This window comes from Chlorocebus sabaeus, chromosome 20 (genome assembly GCF_047675955.1).
Source record: "Chlorocebus sabaeus isolate Y175 chromosome 20, mChlSab1.0.hap1, whole genome shotgun sequence".
NCBI lineage: Eukaryota > Metazoa > Chordata > Mammalia > Primates > Cercopithecidae > Chlorocebus > Chlorocebus sabaeus.
Window position 1 is genome coordinate 133,249,247 of NC_132923.1, and position 15,796 is coordinate 133,265,042.

At 62.1% G+C, this 15,796-nt stretch overlaps 1 protein-coding gene across 7 annotated transcripts in view; it reads left to right on the plus strand.

The window, feature by feature from the left end:
- The window catches only part of LOC103225737 (uncharacterized), a 133,178-nt gene that overhangs the window by 20,965 nt on the left and 96,417 nt on the right, over window positions 1-15,796 (plus strand). For all 7 annotated transcript variants that reach the window (XM_037985151.2, XM_037985152.2, XM_037985154.2 and 4 more), the window contains exons 2-3: window positions 718-852; window positions 8,173-8,282. In XM_037985151.2, coding sequence (XP_037841079.2) covers window positions 8,186-8,282 — 97 coding nt within the window. In that variant the 5' untranslated portion in view covers window positions 718-852; window positions 8,173-8,185. The remainder of the gene's footprint in view (window positions 1-717; window positions 853-8,172; window positions 8,283-15,796) is intronic.

Here is a 15,796-nt window from a genome sequence, read left to right on the forward strand (position 1 = left end):
TTCTTTCTCCACCTGCTCCGAGCCCGGTGGGGTCCGGATGGCTGGCTTAGGGCACCTGTCCCTGGCGTGTTCCCCTCCCCTGGTTTATGCAGGCTCTGGGCTGGAGAGGCCTTGGAGGGGACCTGAAGGAGCTTGGCGGGGATGGGCCTGGGGTTTTCACCTCCTCCTCTGAGAGTAAACACTCACCAGTGTGGGTAATATGATGCTGGGGAGCCGCTGACTTCACAGCGAATGGGCCCGTGTTCACCCCACCTTGCCGTGGGCGAATTCCCGCTCAGCCGCGTGCCCCAGCAGCATCAGGCCTTGGGACATCTCTGAAGCAAGGCGGGGAGGGCTGCGGTGGAGAGGACAGATGGGCCCGGGCTTGGTCCTGGATTCTGGACCAGGCGTGACTGTGCCTTGAGGCTACAGTTCCTGTCTGTTGAGGCAGCGTCGGTGGTGGTTGTGTCCTGGGGTCTTGGAGGACCAGGAGCCACGCTGTAGCCCGTGTGTGGGGATGTGTTGGTCATCTTGCCTTTTCCCCTGAGCTCCTGTGCCCTCAAGCCTGGGTCCCACGGTCGGCCTGGGGCACTGGCATGGGCACTGTGCTGTGGAGGCCTGGCCATGGGTCTGGACCTCACTCCAGATGAGCTGGCACCCAAAGCTGGGGGTGCAGGAGGAGTGGGTGCTGCCGGCTAGGGGTGGCCGAGGCGCTGACTCTCTGTGTCTCTGTTCCAGGCCCCACGTGTGTGCTGAGCAGGAGCTGACGCTGGTGGGCCGCCGCCAGCCGTGCGTGCAGGCCTTCAGCCACACGGTGCCAGTGTGGAAGGCTGGCTGCGGGTGGCAGGCGTGGTGCGTGGGCCATGAGCGGAGGTAGGTGCAGGGGCCCCAGGGGCCATGTTGGGGGAGGGGCTCTGCTCACACGGGCAGCACTGACCACCTGGGAGCTGGGCAGCTGAGGCTGGGACTCCGTCCTGGTCCCGGGGCCACGCGGACCCCTGCCTGAAGCTCTCATCTGAACCTGAGGCCTCTCCCACCCTCCGGGTGAGGCTGCCATGGGGCTACTCAGATGCTGTAGCCCTCACCTGTTTAGCCAAGCACCTGGCCCAGGAGGATGCTGGCCACGCAGGAGGGGGAGGGTGGTCTCAGCCTGCCAGGGGCCCGGCGGGAGGCGGCTGCTGCTTGGCCCTAGGGCCTTGTTCCCAAACACACGTGAAACTTTTTATTGCTCAAGATTTTATTTCAACACCGAACTTGAGTGCCTGTGCACACCTCTCCCCTTTTGTAGACTCAGGCTCTGCAGAGCCAGCCCCACTGCAAAGTGGGTTGTGTGGGGAACTGGCAGCCACCCCATGTCAGGTGGAGGGCTTCCGTGTGTCTGGGGGAGGGAAGGCAGGAACGCGTTCTCAGATAAGAGTGTGGCTTGGCTTCTCAGCCTGGGATCTGTGGAGGAGCTGAGGCCCTGCTCTGTGCTGCTCTCGTGGGTGTGAGGTCCACGCAGGACACCTGCATCTGCTGTGCCCGCTCGAGGGGCCCCAGCAGCTTTCCCGTCAATGTGTGTTTGCTGTGCAATTCAGATGTGTTCAGAGTAGAGGAGAAAAGAACTGTTAGGCAATAATGGTGGTTTTCACTCAGGGACGGTTCTGTCTTGCTACCCCGGGACAGTGGAGATGTGGTCAGGTTTGGTGACAGGTGAGCTGGGCAGGCTGAGGGGCCAGGGATGCTGCTCAGCATCTGCAACATGCAGGACAAGCCCCCAGACAGATGACCCAGCCCAGTGCAGCAGGGCTGAGGTTCAGGGACCCTGAGACTCCAAACAAGACATCTCAGGAGGGCTGAGGTTCATTGGCCCTGAGCAAAAAGAAGAAGAAAGCTCCTCTCATTGTTTTCCCCAAAATAGCAGCTTTCAGTCTATCCTGACTGTCATCTGTGCATGGATGCGGGCCCGTCCCGTGGGTGTAACACGTGCATGAACGCGGGCCCGTCCCGTGGGTATAACGCGTGCGTGGACGCGGGCCCGTCCCGTGGGTGTAACACGTGCATGAACGCGGGCCCGTCCCGTGGGTGTAACGCGTGCGTGGACACGGGCCCGTCCCGTGGGTGTAACACGTGCATGAACGCGGGCCCGTCCCGTGGGTGTAACACGTGCATGGACGCGGGCCCGTCCTGTGGGTGTAACACGTGCATGAACGCGGGCCCATCCCGTGGGTGTAACACGTGCATGAACGTGGGCCCGTCCTGTGGGTGTAACGTGCGTGGACATGGGCCTGTCCCGTGGATGTAATGCGTGCGTGGACACGGGCCTGTCCCGTGGATGTAATGCGTGCATGGACGTGGGCCTGTCCCGTGGATGTAACGTGCGTGGATGTGGGCCTGTCCCGTGGATGTAATGCGTGCGTGGATGTGGGCCCGTCCCGTGGATGTAATGCGTGCGTGGATGTGGGCCTGTCCCGTGGATGTAATGAGTGCGTGGATGTGGGCCTGTCCCGTGGATGTAACGTGCGTGGATGTGGGCCTGACCCGTGGATGTAATGTGTGCGTGGACGCGGGCCCGTCCCGTGGATGTAATGTGTGCGTGGACGCGGGCCTGTCCCGTGGATGTAATATGTGTGTGGACGTGGGCCCATCCTGTGGATGTAACGTGTGCGTGGATGCCGGTGGATTTACCTGTGGGAATTTGGTCTCCTCAGCCAGGTCTCCCATCAACAGCTCATGGTAGAAGAGCTCCGTTTCTGGAAGCAGCCAGAAGCCACCTGAGCGCAGGGCTGGAGAGAGTCCTGGTGGCCCGGCTGAGGAAGTCCCCCTTCCATGGGGGTGGGATGTCTCTGTCGTGGTCTCCAGCTGGCCTCAAGGCGGGGTGGGAGCAGTGTTGCTGATGTACCAAGTTCCTCAGCCTCCTGGCAGGGCACTGGGGGCAGCCGTGGACAAAGTCCCCCTGCCTGGGGGCCACCGGCAGGGGATCCCCTCCTGGCATCACCCAATGCAGGGTGTCTGGGCCTCTTCGCCAACGCTCCCTCCCGAAAGGTGGCCGTTCTGCCCCAAGGTCCCAGGCTTGTCACTGGGGAGGGGCCGAGGTCCACCCCCGAGGACTCTGGGCTGTTCTCACCTGGCCCCCACTCCTGGGGGAACCAGAGGCCTCTTCCCACCCTGGTGCCGAGGGGATGGGCGTCTCGTGTGCTTTACTGGAACCAGCCCCAAGTGAAGTGGTGACACACGGCCCGGGCCCCTGTCCCTTTGGGATGCTCCTGGGGCTGTTCATGCGCACAGGGTGCTCCCAAATCCCACGTTTCCTCTTTGTGTCCCCTCCAAGCCTCTGGGGGCTGAATCCAGCTGTGCAATCTTGGGGGAGTCTCCTCAGATGCCCGGTCCAGACGTCACTCCATGCGGCGAGACTTTGGGTCGAGACCGGCCTGGGGTCTGCTCCCTTCATCCCTCCCAAGAGCCAGCCCTATCTCCCAACCTCCGGCTCCCGCCTGTCCTCTTTCAGAGTGTTGCTTCTCCTCCTCTGGCATCAGGAGTCCCTGTCCCTAACCCTGAGCCCTTGCTCGTTTGCCCTCGAGCCCCCAGTGCTTACGACCAGATTCCCAACTCGCTGTGGAACTGGTGGGGACCCCAGCATCCCAGCTGGGCTCTGGGTGGCATCATGGAGGTGGACACAGGCCAGTCTTCCTGCGCCCACGGGGACAGCTTTGCCACACAGCGGACGCCTGGGTATGTGTGACTGGGCTCAGCAAGGGCAGGGCTGCTCGTTGGCTTGGCCACCATTCAGCCGGGGCACTGAGCAGTCGAGGCCCCTGGATTCTGGGAAATGCAGGGAAGGAGGCCCGGGCTGCCCTTAGGAGGACGCAGAGGGGCGAGGGCTGGGCAGGCCTCTGGCATTGCAGCCCAGGCCAGGGTAGCTGAGGCAGGACCCCAGAGCACCGTGGCACTGAGGGGTGACTCAGGGGTTAGCTGGTGTCATGGGAGGCTCGTGGTTTCATCACTGGCTCCACCCCTACCAGCGTGGCGACCTCAGCCTCCTTTTTCTCACCCGTGAACTGAGCTGACAGTGTCTCCTGTACCTGGGGTCGTGCCTGTCACAGCCTCACCCTTTCTGGGCTGCCTGGCACAGACTGGGGCTCAGAAATAGGGTGCCCATGTGCAGAACAGCCCCAGCAGGGCAGGGGTCAGGGACTGGCCTGGGCTTCCTCAGGCCCTGGAGTGAGGAGCAAGCATGAGTGCTGGCAGGCAGGGCACCACGCTCGCCCCTCAGCCTCTACACATCTCCATCTGCCTCCTCGCCAGCTGGCCGAGACTGCCACCAAGTCCTCCACCATCACGTGGCTGGTGACTCGGGCTGTAAGGCCACAGCTGGGCTTGGCGGCGGGCACCCTACCCAGGCCTGAAGGGCACCACGTGTGGCTCTGGATGTCCAGCTTTGCCTGCGGTGTGCCCGTGCCAGGTCGTTGGGGCCTCGTTGTCAGGGCCGTGTCCCCGAGGGCTTGGCTTCTGGCCTTCTCTTTCTGTAGCGATTCTTCTCCACTGGTAATTCCCAGGTGGTTGGAGCAGGGTGCAGGGTGGCTGAGAGCCGAGGGCGAGAGGCAGCAACTGCGCACCCCACAGCCTGAGGGCATCCTGGCTTGCCTGGTGCAGGGTCACCGTCCTGCCCTGGACAGACAAGGAGATCCTGAGTTCTGGGGGGAGAGGCCAGCAGGCTGGATGAGCCCTAGTAGGGTGGGAACCTGCTGTAGCCTCAGTTTCCCCACCTGGCTCACAGCAGTAGTGAGGATCAGATGAGCCCCCTCCCCGGGCTGGCCCCGAAGTGGCTGTGTTGTGGTAGCTGCAGTCAGAAGGGCAGCGGGCATCGGCCCCTCGTCTGCCTTGTGGGCTGTGGAGCCTGCTGCCAGCCTCAGGCAGGGCTGCAGGGTGATGGGTGCTCCGGCCCGGCCCAGAGTAGGTGAGGCTGTGAGTACAGCTGAGAGAGCGCCTGGGTGTTCGGGGTCTTGCTCTCAGCCCCCTCAGTGGTACTTCCCCGATAAACCCAGCCGGGGGGCCCTGTGAATAAAGGGGCTCCCGCCCTCTGAGGAGCAAGGTCCCTGAGAGGGAAGGGGTGGGGGAGGGGCTCTGAGGGTGGAGCTGCCGCTCAGGTCCCTCCGGCCAGGCCCACACTCCCTGAGCCGTGGCCTCCACTGTGAGCTGGTAGCGCCAGAAGGCAGAGAAGTGGGCACCTGGGGGCGGCCTCATTACCACGACGACCCCTGCCCTGTGGGCACCAGCTCCCCAGCGTTGGAGCCCATGTGAGCTGGTGCTGGCTGCAGGGGAATGAAGGGCTGGTCTTCACGGGGGCTGCAGGGGAAGGAAGATCTGGTCTTCACGGGGGCTGTAGGGGCAGCAAGGGTCATTCCCTTTCGGGGGGATGGAGGGGGTGGTCAGTGGCCCGAGGAAGCAGCACGTAGCCCGGCACCATTGCAGCCCGGGAGAGGGAATAAATATTTACCATGCACAGGCCCAAACACTCTCAGCTCTGCCAAATATCGTTCACTGCGGTGGTCGGTTTCTGTCCGGGCAAGTGGTTTCATGTCCTGCCAAGACGGGGTTTGCGAGGCGCTCCCAGAGCGTCTCTGCAGTGCGTGTGCATGAGCCCACGCTTCCGGGAAGCGGCCGCCCGCCGGACCCTGGCCCCGCTTGTTTGTTGGGTCACGGTTCCCAGGGCCCACCTCCAGCCTCCCATGCAGCAGCCCCGGCAAGCTGCGGGTGTTTTGTTACCCAGAGACGGCAGCCTGGCTGCCCCGGCCGCTCCCAGAGGCTCAAGGGCCCTTGATCCCAGGCTGTTGGCTGGGCCCCTGGTCACCGCCCCTGCAGACAGCGGCAGAGATGGGGGAGGGTGGCTGGCTGTGGGGTCTGCAGACTGCGGGACAGGCCCGGGGCGGCTGCATCTTCTACTCCTTCGCTTTCTCTTCCTGTGTCTGTCTGCCTCGCCTCTGTCCCTCTCTGCCTCTCTCTCCATCCTCCCGATGCGCACATCCACGTGAGCAGTTGTCCTTGCAAACACAAAGGCCTCAGAGCCCTGGGACCCGTGGGCCTGTGCCACGCGGAGAGCTGTACGAGAGTCTCCTGCCACTGCTGCAGTGAGCCCTGGAACCAGATGGCTTCAAAGCAGCAGGGCTTTGTTCTCTCCCAGCTCCAGAGGCCGGAAGTCTGAGATCAAGGTGCGGGCAGCCTGGACCCCTGCAGGGGCTCTGAGGGGGCGTCTGTCACAGCCCCCAGCTTCTGCTGCCGGCGTCTGGGAGTGCCTTGGCTTGTGGCCACCACTTCTGTCTCTGCCTTCCTCTTCACACAGCCATCCCCTGTGCCTGCGTCCAAATTTCCCTCTTCTTATAAGGACGCCAGTCACTGAATTAGGGCCTCCCATCCCCTGTGAATGACCTCATCTTAACTTGATTGCGGGTGAAGCAAAGACCTGATTTCCAAGAAGTAAGGTCACATCTGGGTGGGTCTGAATTTGTGTGGACATTAGTCACTGCAGAACAAGCAGCGGGAGACAGGGCGTCCGGGTGGGCAGGTGGCACAGGTGGCTGTCTGTCTTGCTGGTCCTTGCTAGAGTGAGGGTGGAGGCTGCTTGGGCAGCGGAGGGGTGAGGACCCAGGCGTCAGGGTGGCTCCCCGGGGAAGGACGGCAGGGTTGGTGGGCAGGTCCTGGGGTTGATGTGGCCCATGCTCTGAGGAAGCAGGAAAGGAGCTTCTTCGAGAGGCAGCAAACCTTCCAGAAGGCAGAGGAGTAGGCACCCGTGTGGCAGAGGCCTTGTTCCCCTGATGACCCCAGCCCTGCATGAACGATCTCTGTGGTGGCAGTGGAGCCTGTGTGAGCTGGTGGTGGCTGCAGGGCAATGAGGGGTTGGTCCTCACAGGGGCTGTGGGGTCTGCAGGCCCACCGGTCCTCTCCAAGGGTCGTTCACTTTAGGGGGCATGGAGCGGGTGGTTGGCGACCTGTGGGGGCAGCTCGAGGTGGAAGAGTCCCAGGCAAGGAGGAATTGAGACTTAGCCCCAGGCCAGGGGTGTGATGTTGGGAGGCTTGCTGGGGCTGCGTGGGCTGGGGTGCCCCCACCTCCCACCCTCCCTCTGCTCAGGGCGAGTCCCAGAGTGGGACAGGCAGGCCCCTTGCCAAATGCTCTGCCAAGACTTCCCGTGCAGGGGGCTGGTGATGCCTGCAGGAGCAGGGTGGAGACAGGGGCTGGGCAGGGGATGGCGCAGGGTGTCCTGGGGTGACCGGGCTTTGTGGGCTGCACGGTGTTGGCGGCCTGGGGCAGCCTCTGGACTTGGGGAGGGGGACGGCGTGTCCTCTGGGTAGCTGGCGTCTCTCTGGCTGTGGGCACCTTCTCACGCTGGCCGGATCGGGCTGCCCATTCCCAGGAGGACACTGGCATCTCCCAGGGAGCCCTGCCATTGTCTGCTCAGCCTTAGTGACAGCCCCAGCCCGTCCCGTCCGAGCAGGAGGCAGCCTGTGGACCAAGGCTGCCCTGGCCACACTGCCCCCGGGAAGCCCTCCCTGCCTGCCCGCTATGGCATCTCCTCTCTGACCTGGGCCCACACAAGTCCTGCTGCTGCTCCCCATAACCACTTCCTCCAGGGCCCCCCTGTCTCCCCAGCTCAGCTTTGTCCTCCTAGGTGTAGGGGTCGGTGGCCATGGCACCTGTGTGTGGGGCTCCTACTGGGGCCATCTGCTTCACTGGTGGACTGAGAGTATGGAGTCTGAACTGGCACCTCCCCTGTCTGGCACAGCCCACCCGGCCCCGGGCACCACAGGCCCACTTGGCTCATCCCAGAAGCCATTCTGGCTCCAGGGCTAGGCGCTCTCTAGGCACTGAGAGCCTGGTGAGCGGTGAGATGCACATCCCAATGCCAGCCTGGAGCCAGGACCACTGTGGGGAGGGAAGGGGCCGGGCAGAGGCAGTGGGGTAGTGTGTTCCCGGGTTGCACACAGCACAAGGCCACTGTTGCTGGCTCCAGCACGGCCCCTGCTGCCTCCATGCTGCCCCCTGATTCAGAGGAACCTGGCTGGGCATTGGCGTCAGCCACCCCACTCGAGAACCTTGGTTCCACAGCCTGTGCAGCTGGGAACCCGGCTGACGCAGAGTCAGTCTCCCCAGGGGTGAGTGAGAGCCAAGTACAGCCGGTCCTGCGATGGTAAGCACTTCCCTTCTCTCTTTCTTTCTAGAACTGTCTACTACATGGGCTACAGGCAGGTGTATACCACAGAGACCCGGACCGTGCTCAGGTGCTGCCGAGGGTGGACGCAGCAGCCTGGCGAGCAGGGCTGCCTCTCGGGTGAGTGCCGCCTGCGCCTCCCTGCCCTCCCCTGCACCTCCACCGCAGATGACTCAGCAGAGTCATGAATCTGCGCCCGCCTGGTGGGGATCGCCCTTCCACGGCAACACGAGCGACGCAGGGGCCACTCGCTCAGCAACACCACTTGCCAAAAGCTGCAAAAGCGACCTCAGCTGAGGCTGGCAGAGCTGTGGAAAGAGAGCTGGGACTGGGTGGGGTCAGTCCACTTTGCTGGCTCTTCCAGAGGACGGGAGCCTGCCATTGGCAGGGTGTCTGAGGGTGTCCTGGGGCTACGCATTGGTGTCTGTGGGTTCATGTACCCCTGAGCCTAGTTCGGGGTTCACCTGCCACCCCACGCTCACCCCCGGCTCCCTGAGTCCCTCTCCCTGCCCCGTTTCCCTATACCATGTTCTCCCAAGGCCAATCTGGGCCGGGTGGCAGGCCTCAGCCTCCGTGGGTGCGAGGGAACCGCTCCTTCCTCTCTCTGTATGTAACCAGCACAATTCGAGAGGCCCGTGCTGCATACAGCCTGACCCGGGCAGGTGCTGGGGTGCTGGGGCTCGGAGGTGCGGGCCCAGGATTGGAGTTGGGTGGTGTGAGCTGAGCGGGTGGCTCTCAAGCCTCTGGTTTGTGAAGGGACCGGGGCTCACAGCTACAGAGGTGTTTGGGAAGAGTTTCCGGCATGGGGACAGGAGTCCCGCAGGTGAAGCTGCCTGGGCAAAGGGGTCAGTGTCCCTTGCTGGGAAGGGTCGGCACAGAGGTCGTGGGACCCTGTCCCATAAAGCCGGCCTCCGCTAAAACATTGAGGTGGCGTCCTGCCAGTGAGGGACAGGCTGTGCCATGGAGTGTGGCTGAGAGTCACACACTCCCCACATTTTTATTTTTTACTTTTTATGTTTGTTTATTTTATTTTATTTTATTTTATTTTTTTGAGAAGGAGTCTCGCTCTGTCACCCAGGCTGGAGTGCAGTGGCCAGATCTCAGCTCACTGCAAGCTCTGCCTCCCAGGTTCACGCCATTCTCCTGCCTCAGCCTCCCGAGTAGCTGGGACTACAGGCGCCCGCCACCTCGCCCGGCTAGTTTTTTGTAGTTTTTAGTAGAGACGGGGTTTCACCGTGTCAGCCAGGATGGTCTCGATCTCCTGACCTCGTGATCTGCCCGTCTCGGCCTCCCAAAGTGCTGGGATTACAGGCTTGAGCCCCCGCGCCCGGCCTTATGTTTATTTTTTAGAGGCAGCGTCTCACTCTGTCAACCAGGCTGGAGTGCAGTGGCACCATCACAGCTCACTGTAGCCTCAAAATCCTGAGATCAAGCGATCCTCCCACCTTAGCCTCCTGAGTAGCTGAGACTGCAGGTGTGCACCACCACGCTGAATAATTATTGTATTTTTTGTAGAGACAGGGTCTCACCATGTCGCCCAGGCTGGTCTTGAGCTCCTAGGCTCAAGCAATCTTTCCACCTCGGCCTTCCAAAGTGCTGGGACTACAGGTGTGAGCCGCCATGTCCGGCCAACACTCCCCACATCGAGGGTTAACGGGCAGCGGGCTCCCCCGGACTCCGGTGACAGGAACAGAACCCAGCTGTAGGGGTCTTTGTGGCAGGTAGTTGCCTGGAGCCGCAGGGGCTCCTCTCACACAGGAAGCGTGCACATTGCAAACCTGGGCTGAAGTTGCCTGTTCTGGCTTGAGCTCCGGCAGGAAAAGGGGAACAGAAGGGATGATGGCCGTGTTTTTCCATTAGAGGAAGTGGATAATTCTCTCCAGGAAGGGAGGAGAGTAACAAGGAAGAAGGAGGCGACGGGGCCTCTGCTGGCAGCAGGGAGGGGGTTGCTGGCCAGGCGCCCCTCGGAGGGGGTCCCAGCCTCCATCGTCACTGTTGGCACCTGAGCTGTGCCCTGTTTCTCTGCTCCTGTCGTCTGGGAGGAACAAAGGGGTCTTTTTAGTGGGGAGGGGGCAGACATCAAAGCCAAGGTTCCCCTGAGTTTCCACTCTGAGGCAGGGATTCTGGGGCCTGCCCAAGGGGATTCTAATAATGGGGCGAAACAACAGGCAGCTTGGAGCAGGGCGGGGGCGGGGAGGGGAAGAGGGGCTGCCAGCCCGAGTCCCCAGGGTTTACGGGGGGAGAGCGGGCTTTTTGCTCCCGGGGGGGCTTAAAGGCCCAGTTGCATGGATGGCTGGGGCGGGGCTGGGGGTGTCCCTGGGCCTGGGGTCCTAGGTGGGACAGGGGCGGAGAGCCCGGGCAGGGAAGGCAACTGCAGGTAGACGTGTCCGTGGCCGTGTTCCCCCGATGCCGTCCCCTCTGAGCCCCGAGCTGGGCTCTGGCTATCCTCATGTACACCTTGTATTCACCTCCGTCGGCAGTGATCATCTCAGAGTCAGGCTCGAGGGCAGGGGCTGGGCCAGTCCCCTGAGGCTGCTTCAGCCTCTACCTGCTGTGGGGACCTCAGGGTCTCGATGGTCCCAGCAGGGCCTAGTGAGTGTGCCCATCTCCATCACCAGCCTGGCCCGAGGTGAGCTTTGGGCCTGTCCTGCCAGCTCCGTCTGCCTGTGCCGTGGCCAGGCCCTAGGCTGCCATCCGCATATGGGACCCTAGGCTGCCATCCGCATATGGGACCCTGGGGCCCTAGGAGAACATGGTGGCTCTGCCCTGGCCGGGCTCTGCTGGCTGGAGTGGGGTGGAGGGCGTCTTGGCTGAGACCCTCACCAGGGCAGCCCGGGCTGGGCTGTGTGGAGGAGCTGGGCTGAGGCCGGGGGCGGGGGGCAGGGGAGGGTGGGGGTCCTGGTTGTCACATCGGCGAGGTCCCCACATAGATCCTGGACTTGAGCTTTTCTTATTGTTTTTAAAAATTCGTTTTTAGCGCAGGATTTGCTTGTTTGTGTGTTTTACTTTTATTTGCTTGTTTTCATGGCCCCGGGAAGCCCTGTGATCTCCTTCTCCGGCCGCTCTGTTCACCCCCACGGCTGGGTCCCAGCAAGTGAGGGGGGCGGTGGGTGGGTGGGAGTCAGTGTTCACAGGGGCTCTGCCTGAGCTCCAAGGGTTGGAGGGGTGCTGCCTGGCGTGTCCCGTGCTAGCCACGGAGTCATTCGTTTATTTGATCACTCCATTGTTTGCTGGGTTTTGGCTCAGCTGCTGCTGAGTACTGGGGGTTTGAGGACGCTGGCCGCGGATGCCCACCCACGTGGAGCCCATGGCTGGGAGGCTGACCGTGAGCAGATGCTTCTCATGTGGCCAGGGTGTGACGAGGCCTGCAGAAGTGAGGATGGGCAGATGAGGGCCAGCGGGGGTCTGGGGGGTGGTGCTGGGGACTGTAGGAATGTCTGGGGGGCAGCCCGGGAGCCTGGGACGTCAGAAAGGGAGCAGTGAGTCAGGGTCAGCGGGCGGCCTGGCCAAGGCTTTTTGGACCTCCCCCACCATGAGGCCTCCAGTCCAGGCAGGGAAGCCTGCAGGCCCTTCCTCAAGCTGCCCCTCTCAGGGGAGTGGGCTGCACGCCGGGACCCGCAGGCCTGGGGGCACCGTGCCAGCCTCTCTCTGGACCGGCTGCTCTCCCAGGGCCACTGTGTGAGGTGGTTGGGCCGGCCGGGGCTGGGGGCTTCTCTGCATCCCACAGGAGCGCCCTGGCAGGGCAGAATGGGTGGCCTTGGGGACCCTGGCCTGGCCTGAGCCCGGATGTGGAGCAAGTGTTTGTTGATGGGCTAGATGCCGATGCCCGTCCAGGCAGCCAAGAGTGGAAAACATGGCTCAGTCCTGGGCTCAGTTCCCCCAGGTACCTGGTGAGCTCTGAGACCTGGTAGCAGCTCCCACCAGCCCCCTCACCAGAGGCCCCATCAGGCCTCGAGCTCCAGGACGTGGGTGTGACAACGTCCACCTGAAAACCTGGGATTAAATGAGTCACTTCATGTGGAGCCTTTGCTTGGTGCCTGTATACAGTAAGCGCTCAAGCAATGCCAGCTCTTGTGCTTAGAGGAGGAGGCCTGGGTGAAGCCTGCTTGGCCTGTGGTGACTCCTGTTAGCAGCAGTGACCGTGGCAGTGGCACACACGGTGATCGGGCACCTCGGTCATGGAATCACTTGGCCAAGGGCTTGGGTGCAGGGGCTTGTGGGCAGAGCTCTCTGGTGACGGAGCCCAGGGCCTTACCCGCTGCTCAGTGGTTCTGGGACGTCTCTTCCTGCCTCCCCATGCTCCGCTGAGGCTCTGCCTTCCTGCCCCGGGTGAGCCGAGCGTTTCCGACACCACATTCCAGCTCTGTTGTGCGCTTCCCATCTCTGCCGGCGCATACAAGGAGGGCAGGGCGCAGCTGCTGGCGGGGTCAGGGGACTGTGTTGGGTGGGAGTCTCAGGGTCCCTGCAGGTGCCAAAGCCTCTCAGCCCCTGGGAGGCTCTCCCTCTGTGGGGTCAGCTGAGAGTCACACGTGGCTGCTCACGGTCTTCCCAGCCAGTGTGCCTGTGGGCATTGGGGCCGCACCCAACCAGGGTCCTCCCTGCTCCCCAGCCCAGGGCACCGCTGTGCTTGAGAGCCGGAGGATGGCAGTGGGGTGCACACCTCCGTGCAGGACAGACGCTCACTCTTTAGAGGGCCCTGTGGGTCAGGGCTTGGCTCTGCCTCTGCCTTCCCTTTTCTCACCCTTTGCCCCTTCCTCGTTTCTCTGTCGCCCTTCAGCCCCTGCTGGCAGGGGAAGCACAGGGGAGGCCCCTGAGCCGATGATGTCCCCCCACCCCCAGTCATTGTGAGATTTCCTTGCTTCCGTGTGACCTGGACACCCGGCCATGGAGGACAATGTCAGGACCTGGGAGCCCTGCCGTGTTTGTGTAGGAGCGAGCAGTAGGCTAACGCCCGTGAGAGACTGGCCGGAAACTGCTAATCGTGTTATGATTTCCCTGAGAGCCACTTACTTAGTGCCGGGTGGGGCAGCGAGGCCTCATGACTGGGGCTTGCAAAGCCCATGAGGCCCTGCAGAGCCTGTGGCCCGGGTGCAGTGGGGTTCGGAACTACTTCTCTTGCTGGGGTGTGTCCTTCCTGCTCAGGGTTTCTCTGAATTCCACTTTTATCACAGCTCGGTGCCAGATTTTTCCCAGACCCTGACAATGTTTCAGCCGGAGTCCCCCTAGTCCTGGCAGCACCAGTTACCTTGGGCACCCCTCCTCCAAGTCGGGCTCCCAGGTGGGCAGAGTGGCAGATGAGTGCCAGCCTAGAGCAGCCGACGCGCCGGTCCTTCCACGCGTGCACCCTGAGATGGAACTGTGGAGGAATGGGGCCCAGGAAGACCCTGCCTGCAGCCCCCCATCCCCCGCAACTCTTCATATGGGCTGTGCTGGCCCGGCCTGGGGGAGGGGAGGCCACTGGATGGAGAGGCAGGGCCTCAGCATGGAGCTAGGAGCTGCACCAGCTCCGTGGGCTGTGACGGGCACTGGGAAGGGATTCTGTGTTCCAGTAAGCGCTTCCTAAACCAGAGTTCAGCAGATTTCTTGTTTTGCAGGAATTCTCAGAGCCTTTAATATGTGAATGTGCTCTGTGAATTCCTGAGACAGACTATACAGGCTTTTCCAAACTAATTGCACCTTGAATCTAGAGGCCGTCTTAGAAAGGAAACAAAGAAGCCACAAAGTCACAGAGATGAAACAGTACCCTAAAGTCTGTGTTGAACAGGGCTGATGCAGGCGATTTGCTTGACACACGGTCATGGAGGCCTGGCAGCGGCTGGCACGGTGCTCAGGACCCAGAGGGTAGCAGTGAGCAGAAACCTGCACCTGCCCTGACCTCCTGGGGCTCCTGTCCTTGCAGGGGACACGCAGGAAAGGATGAAGCCGCCATGAGAAATGCTATGGAGAAAAGTGAGGCAGGAGGAAGGGGCAGAGGGTAGGGTGAACTACAGTTCACTCCATAGTCAGAGCCGAGTGGTGCTGGCTTGGATAGGGGTCCAGGAAGGCTCCTCTGTCCAGATGGTGGTGGTCTGCTGATGTGAGGGGTGGGCCTTGCACATGCCTGGGAAGAGATCCTAGAATAGGGAATAGAAGGTGTGGGGTCCTGAGGCAGGATCTTGTGTCTGGAGCAAATGGGACGGGCGTGAGGTGGGGGTGGGGGGTGCAGATATGGGCTCCTGGGGCTGCCGCAGCAAGGGACCACAAGCCAAGTGCTGAAACAACGTGAATGTCCTCTCTCTCAGTTCCGGAGGAGAGAAGCCTCAGATCAAGGTGTCAGCAAGGCCGTGCCCACTCCTGAGGCTCTGGGGGAGGGTCCTTCCTATCTCTTCCAGCCGCCGTGGTGTTCCGTGGTTGTAGACGCCTCATTCCCCGCTCTGCCTCCGTCTCTACATGGTCGTCTCCCCTCTGTGTGTCTCTGGGGTCTTTTCTGTAGGCCCTAGGGCCCACCCTAATCCAGCAGGGCCTCATCTCAGTCATGGTGTTCTTCACATCTGCAAAGATCCCATTTCCAAGCAGGGTCACATTTGGAGGTCACAGGAAGGCAGGAATATTTGGGGCATAGGCCTGGGGCCCTCATGAGGGCAGGGGCAAGATCTGTGCAAAGGAGAGGCTGGGCCTGCCTCACTTTTCTCCATAGCATTTCTCATGGCGGCTTCATCCTTTCCTGTGTGTCCCCTGCAAGGACAGGAGCCCCAGGAGGTCAGGGCAGGTGCAGGTTTCTGCTCACTGCTACCCTCTGGGTCCTGAGCACTGTGCCAGCCGCTGCCAGGCCTCCCTGACTGTGTGTCAAGCAGATCGCCTGCATCAGCCCTGTTCAACACAGACTTTAGGGTACTGTTTCATCTCTGTGACTTTGTGGCTTCTTTATGTTTCCTTTCTAAGACGGCCTCTAGATTCAAGGTGCAGTTAGTTTGGAAAAGGCAGTATAGTCTGTCTCAGGAATCCACAGAGCACATTCACCATGAAGCAGCCCTCACTGCCACTTCTACCGCTGCACAGCAGGCCCAGCTTCACGGTGGCCCTAGTGAGAGGTGACAGGGCTGAGTTCGGGGGGTCAGGAGGGGCGGAGAGAAGGGCTGGGATTCTGGATTTGCAGATGGAGCAAGAACTGAGTCTAGAGGGCTTGGACCTGGCTCTGCCTCTGTGAAGTCTGGGGTTGCAGGACCTTGGAGTCCCTTTCTGTGCCTAGCCTGCCTGGCCCTCGACTCTGGGGCAGACCCTCAGGCACCCACGACCCGGGGAGGATGCCTTAGTGCGACCACCCAGAGCTTCTTTCCAGGCTGTCCCACCCCCTCCTGGCCACTCCTATCGACTCCTGTCCCCTCCTGTCGACTCCTGTCCCCTCCTGTCGACTCCTGTCACCTCCTCTTCACTCCTGTCCCCTCCTGTCCCCTTCTGTCCCCTCCTGTCTCCTCCTGTCACCTCCTGGCCACTCCTGTCCACTCCTGTCCCCTCCTGGCCACTCCTGTCCCCTCCTGGTCACTCCTGTCCCCTCCTGTCCCCTCCTGTCCACTGCTGGCCACTCCTGTCCCCTCCTGTCCCCTCCTGGCCACTCCTATCCCCTCCTGTCCCCTCCTGTCCACTGCTGGCCACTC